Source organism: Agrilus planipennis, unplaced genomic scaffold, assembly GCF_000699045.2.
Source record: "Agrilus planipennis isolate EAB-ADULT unplaced genomic scaffold, Apla_2.0 scaffold72, whole genome shotgun sequence".
In the NCBI taxonomy this organism is placed as follows: domain Eukaryota; kingdom Metazoa; phylum Arthropoda; class Insecta; order Coleoptera; family Buprestidae; genus Agrilus; species Agrilus planipennis.
The window spans coordinates 900413-907630 of NW_020439081.1; the positions used below are offsets into that span (position 1 = coordinate 900413).

The following is a 7218-nucleotide window of genomic DNA, read 5'->3' on the forward strand; positions in this document are numbered from 1 at the left end:
TATTGGAGTTTTTCTAGACTAATAGTGGTGTTAGCACTATACCACCAGCTGCGAAGATTAAGTATGATTCGTATTTTTCTGTTTGAAGTGATTGAAATATAGTTTTTCTATCTTTATGTTACAATTTCTTCAGCTCAGTAACAAATAATTCTTCTATATCCTTCCTTATTAGCCTTTTTTTGTTTTAATTGGAAAAAAGACACTGATGTCAAAATGGTTTGCTTAGCGTAAAAGATCAGAGTCAAAACAAGGTTGTAAATAATTTTATTGATGTAAAATCAACATCAATCATTTTATATCAAAATATTTACAACCCCATTTTGTTTTGCACATTGTAATAAGAGAAAGAAATGAAATCCATAGTTTCTTTAGCTTTTGTCATAATTCATAGAATTTCACAGTTCCTTGCTAAAGGTACGATAAGTGGTAATTTGGCAGGTGCTGATATCAATTTGAAACTTCAAAATCCAGTGGACCATGACATTGAACCCGGAAAACAATATCGATCCAATATTTCCAAGAAATTTAAAATTTTTTGGGCTCTCTTCAATTGGCAATTTTTACCCCTCCTCGCTGATCACCCCTGGTACATATACACCAAGACCCCTCTCCCCCTCTAGTTTTCACATAATAATTAACATATATGGTTTCAAATTATTTTTTGCAAATAGAAAGATTTCAATATAACTCGAAAAAAAAAGCGAGATTTCTCTAGAGGATATTGACTAAGTACGTGGAGCAAATCCCCCGGCCCCTTACGATCATGCATGGTATTTTTTTAAGCCCCCCCCCCCGAATGGGTCATGTAGTAAGAGTACAATCCCTTAGTCCAAATCAAGTAGTCCGTTGTGGTATACTTTAACTGTCGTCGATATTTTCCTACCTGCTAATAGATAATGAATTTGAAAATACCTTAACTCCAGTCCATATAATTAAAATGACAGATAAAGTGAAAGCTAAGGACGATGGCAAAAGTAAGAAAAAATCTTAATTGATTACATGCTTCTTTTTTTGTTTTTTCCAGAAACTTCTCTTTAACGTGTAGCTCGCACGCTATCTTACGTAATCGGATATTTTTGCTTGAAGTATTAAAAAAATCCCTGTTGTCATGTTCTTATAAGTAGTACATTCTCGTGTTACCAGTGGCGTAGCCTTGAAATAACTGTTTTTTTTTTTAATTAAACAAGGTAATTAAAACTTTTTAAATGAAGTAGGTGTATGTGCAAGAAAAAATTCATTGGCAAGCATGCGACAAACAATGAATACAAATTTTACCCCTGTTGGAGACAGCACTGTTGTTACTACCGATATTAAATGTATATCTATTTATAATTCCAATTACCTAATACTTATCACTTATCTAATTAAATTGAAAATTATCAACTACTAAATATGTCGCATTAAGATACAGATTTCGTTAGTAACTAAGCTTTTCGTAATGACTTTAGACCCCCCCGCACTTACAATGCTTATTATAGACAAATCTGATCGTATGGTGCGACTCCAAGGTAAACTCGACATTGGTTGGTAAATTCTACATTGTTTTTTCTTTCTCGAAATAATTTATCAAATTTAAAGCAGACACCTGTTAATTAAAACTTTTTAGAATCGCTATCAAAATTATTAAAAATATAACTCTATTATCACTTTTTTTCATGTACCTACGTCTGTCTTATTTAGTCCTTAGGATATTCTGTTATATGTAAGATATAATCATCAATCACGGTTTAAGGAAATTCGTAAAAATACCCATTTTTCCATCTATCAATATACCTATATAAAAGAAAGTCGTGTTATTTGTGGTCAGATTTACTTGAAACTTGGTCTTAATGGTTTCTCATTTAATTTCTGAAAGACCTATCTCGAGTAAAAAGGTATTGCAAAATTTATTTGGGACATACTTTATTTGTGGTTGAATTTACTTGAAACTTGGTACATGTGCTGTTTGATATTATTAATCAAATGAAAAGAGGTTGCAACGTTTCCATAGGGTATATTTTATTTGTACTCGGACTTACTCGAAGGTTGCTCATTATTCAAATTAAGCAAATACGTGTTTTGGTAGTTTTTAAAAATCAACCCTTAAGGATTAAATGTTGTTGCTACATTTGTATTTGAAATCTAAGATGGCAACATTACATAAAATTGAAATGTTGTAAGGGTGAATTGGGAGTTAAAAGGTTTTAAGGAGAAACAATATTAATTTTTGCGAGTGAAGCCGCGGGGAAAGGCTAGTAAATAATAAAGTAATGCATACGTATAATAAGTTCAATAAATACAATTTGAATCCTTTGAGGAGTAACGAGTGTTACTTTGTTCAGAATATTTCGAGAGTTGGGTAGTTTGGGAAAATTTCCAAAGGAGCAGATAATATTCTTAAATAGAAGTGATCTAAAGCCCATAATTATATTAATTAATAAAAAACGCCTAGAAAGAAATGTGAGATTTCTATGTTTGGTGAACATTGTTCCTTGCCTGTATATGATACCTATTTTTCTAAGGTAGGTAGATATTCTCGATCTCTGCTCCTAATCAATGTTCAAAAAAGGTTCATCGGGAAATTTCTGGACTCCCAGTTTTCCCTTGACGGAAAAAAAAATTTAAAAAACATTTTCTTCTCTGGAGCTTTATTTTGAAACTTCATGAATTTCCCAGGAAAATCGTATGCGAGCAGGAGACCGGTATGAAAAACTGCCACAGCTTGCAAAAACACGCAACCACAATAAAAATTTGGTTTGCTCCACAGGTTGTTTCCGAGCAACTCCATGGAAATTTTTTTTTATTTTTCCTCCAAGAATTTAGTCAGTCAGTTGTAGTAAACAAGTGCCTATGCGCTCGCGCAACGATTGGTTATATACAAGTAGGAGGATTGAATACAAGCCGCGCCCTCCAGAGACTTCAGTTATGGATTAGTGGAGGGGGGTCGATAGCCTGTAAAAAATGCCAGGACGATATTTTTCAGCGGTTCAAGTACCTTTCCTCCTTGGCTTTGAGGATCTTTACTTGACGACTTTCCAACCAACGAATGTGGGAGATGAGAGTCTGTGAAGAGTTTAAACCGACCCAAAAGCTACATTGCTTCCTTTTTTTCAAAGCTTTAAAATTCAGTGGTCGGAACAAATACCCCCTTTATTCATTTCATTTCGTTCAAAGTACACAGGATAATAATGGTAAACATCGTAAAAACCGCAATTCTGGAAAACTGAACACTGAATTTTTCCGACTGTTCCTGGGGATAAAATTTAATAAACGTACGAAGATGTTCCTGTTTTATCATTTTCTACACTTTTTAATTTCCAAAGATCCATTAATAAATAATAAAATAACTTCGAATATAATCTGAATCATGCAAAGTGTCGGCTGTGATAATAAAAGAATAAAACTTTCAAGATACTTATTAGCCTATTTTGTCGGACTATTTCGACATCTGTACTAATAAAGAGGTCCGAACTTTTAGTTAATGAGGATATGAAAGGACTATAAATAATCCTTATTGGGCCTATCTTTGCAGCTGAGATTCGACAAGTGTTATAGATGCATACATAATACTGATGTTTTGCTCAGGTACCTGATTATTATTTTAGGATATTTGTAGGCACTATGTGGTCAATAGTTTGAACCCTGGCAATATTATGATTCCGCTTTTGCGAAAGCAAGGGTTCTCATTTATCGGCATTAGTTTTATTACCTTAACCTCTGCTTTTCAACTTTACATTACTCAGACTATATGTATAAGGATATAAAATCGATGCTTTTTATTCAATACAGTATAAAACTAGGAAATTTGAACATTTGGTCATATTTATTAACACCTAATAAGTGTTTTCATGTTTCCCTTTTTACAAAATAAGGATAATGACCAGAAAACATTAAAAACAAAAGATTGATACAGATCAAATAATAAAAAAAAGTATAGCGAGAAGAATAAGAATAGACTTTAAAATAATGCGACAAATATTGTAAAAAGTAAATTGTTTTCTTAATTTTTGACAATAATAAATTAACCTACTTAGTTTCCTTTTTTTTTGTGTCACATCATTTTTGATCACCTACTGTTGTAGAGTTAAAGTTCTAAACTTATTAGTTGAATATGGGTCAATTACCTACTGGCAAAATAGCCAATAGTAATTTATGTAAATATTTCCTCAGTATTGAATTTTACTGAACTGATATTAGTTATCGACAGCTTTCCTTTTACGTATAATAGTTATTACTCCTATACTACTTAATATACTTATATTTAGATCTGAAAAGTCCAGACCGAGTCGTATGCTAAAGCTAAATCGCTGTAATCGTCTGTCGGATCCTCCAAAGGAATATTTAATTAATCGAAACAAAAAACACGTCTCTGTTTAGTGTCGGTGAAGTGTGGAGACCGACATTGTTCCATAGGAAACCAGTCTGTGGCGGCCATGGAACGCCNTTAAAATTATTCACTTAGCTTAAGCATAACAACTTACATTTAAAAGAAATACAATTATACATCACATAACTTTTCATGACAATAAAAGACGGATACAAATAACATTAAGTTACGTTAATAATAGGATTCACTAGAATTGAGTAATAAATTGTAAAACAAACACCCAATACTGGTTTTGGTTACTTTAAGAATATTATATCTGCAGACTCTTAAATGCATCAAATTAAATAATACTTTTAAAAAATGAGATAGAGCGGTATTTACTATTTCATTTAAACTTTCAATTAACTTATTCCTGCCCCACAGATTCATTTCTAGAACCAGCATTTCTTTTTTGTTGTGACATATAAGTCTCTTTCAACATTTTTAAATTTTCTTCGAGAGACGCAACTTCTTCAAATCGGTTCGCTTTCCTGGCTTGCTGGATATAGTTTCTAACGATATTCATTTGTTGTAAAAGAGGATCGTCAGAAACGTCTGGAACATTATTTTCAGACGCATTATCGGGTGACCAGCCCGTAGTTACAGCCACTTTTCTAATTTTAGGAATACCCAAAGGCTGATGTACCTCTGTGACCCTATAGGAACGTCCCTTTTTAATTTTTTCAATTTCTGCAGGAGTTGGAAGTACTGGCTGATTTAGGACATATTCTTTGATGTACTGATAAGTTGCTTGTCGGATAGCTGCCTGGATTTTAAGATTAGTTTCATCTTCTGGAATGTTCAAGATGCGTTTACTGATTATGTCCAATTGTTCTGCATGCTTTGCTATTGAGGCTCTTAATGACTGAGCATCCTGAAGCGAATATTTAGAGTCTCCATCCATTATTGAATCATACATCTATCAAAGAGTACTATCAATGTTAAATTAGCTTAAGAAAATACAAAAGTAATAGGACAGTCTAAAATTTTGTCCCAATTTAAGAGCATAAACAATAATTTTCTGCATATGTAATTTAGAGCTATAAACTTGAATTAACTGAACAATATCAGTATCCTTACTAAGTCAAATTGCATTTAAAGTTCTTTAAAAAAAATGCTTTACCTTTTTATACAAATCAACCAAAGGTTCCAATTCACACTTGACTTTGTGCAATTGTTCATACATCTGACAAATTAAAGGCTTTTCTATTTGAGAGATTTGAACTCTTCTTCTTGTCTCCAATAAACCCATACAATGATTACATATCCTGATACTATCCATATCATTTTTAATAGTAGTATCTCCTTTATTTAATGTATATACTGATGTCACAATGGATTCTACAATTCTTCTACTGAGCAAAGGTTGTTATAATTATAATAAAAACCTACTTGCAATTTCATATGGCAAAAATGTGGAGCAACTGTTGCACATAATACTGCCACAAAGTCTACAGTGATGTTGCCTTCTGGTGATGTTAAAAGTGCTTGCACAGGATGGACATCGAGTAACGGTTGTTCCATCCAACCATTGAACAAGTTCCTGTTCATTTTGTTTCCGCGCCGAACCATCCAAGTGAATTAATTTATCTAGTCGAATTATAAGCTTATTAGTCTCTGTTGTCCTGTGATCTAAGCGATTTCTTCTCACATCTTTAAAGTATTCAGTATGATCACGAAAATGACCAACTTCTTGAGAAACGTTCGCAGGATCTAAGAAATATTGCTGCTTTGGTATATATTTGTTTACTTCCAATTCCTGTTCATCTGATTTTAATATCTTCTTTTTGGCTTTGCTCACAAGATCTAAAAATTGAAATGCAGTAAAACAAATGACGTTTACCTAACCTATAATTACCTTTTATAGATGTAAGAAGGTCCTGTTCTTCAGAATGTAAATCTTGAAAATGAACCAATAAAGCATTTGGAGAACGTAGATCTTGGTGGCAGACTGGACATAAAAATCCTTCTTTTATTACGGCTTTATACCCCGATTGTGCCATGAAAACAATTATAACCTTAAAACTACTTCATGAAACAGACTTAGTAGTGTCTAAAGTTAAGACGTCGTTTTTCTTGGTGCTGCTTATGTAGCACACATCCATACAATTTAAGAATAGTGCGATCGCTCTATCAACAATTTTGTGGATATTATTTATTGTTAGGATTAAAACAATATCAGCAAAATGAAAACTTTTAAAGAAAATACATCCCAATCTATTAACTGTATTCATTTTTAACAAGTACGTACACTTCTAATTGCAGAAGAGAAAACGCACTCTGATTGGTTGTTCGTCTTCTTCTTTAGTAATTAAATAACGAAACGTTTAATCGAAACACTGAATAGATCTTGTTTCCTTAAATACTGCAAATTTTTAAAATCAAAATTTATGCATTTATGAAACATTTAATATGCAAATCGTTGGATCTTAGAAAATAAATAAAACAACTTTTTATATTTTTTGGTATTATTGTATTTATTTACAAAGCCATACTTTTTAGATGTAACATTATATACATTTATGCATGATATATCAAATACATGTAATTGTAATAAATTATTTTTGATACTGACACTTGAAAATATCGAACAAAGTAATTTTAAACTTTCATAGCTGAAACATCTAGAAAAACACTATAGTAGCTTAATAACAAATTATACAAGAAATGTTACAATAATTACACAATTTGTTCCAATTTTTGTTCATCAGTTCTTTTATCAAATAAAATTCATATTTGAACGTCGACAGTCAGTTAGCTTATTTTAATGAGATTATTTTTCCAAGGAGTTATAAAATACAAAAAAAATATAACAATAATAATAAGGTATTACTATAATACGTATTAAGATAAAAAAAAAATATTTTTTTGTT

The 7218-nt window shown here is 31.7% G+C and overlaps 2 protein-coding genes across 2 annotated transcripts in view; both read right to left on the bottom strand.

The window, feature by feature from the left end:
* Positions 1–7218, bottom strand: part of LOC108733161 (insulin gene enhancer protein ISL-2B) — an 89038-nt gene that overhangs the window by 17310 nt on the left and 64510 nt on the right. The gene's annotated exons all lie outside the window — the stretch shown is intronic.
* On the bottom strand, positions 4442–6383 carry LOC108733198 (rabenosyn-5). The gene is made up of 4 exons (XM_018464276.1): positions 6204–6383; positions 5738–6151; positions 5469–5686; positions 4442–5264 (listed from the first exon to the last, which is right to left on the bottom strand). The coding sequence occupies exons 1-4, from the start codon at positions 6346–6348 to the stop codon at positions 4713–4715; spliced, it is 1329 nt and encodes a 442-aa protein (XP_018319778.1). The 5' UTR covers positions 6349–6383; the 3' UTR covers positions 4442–4712.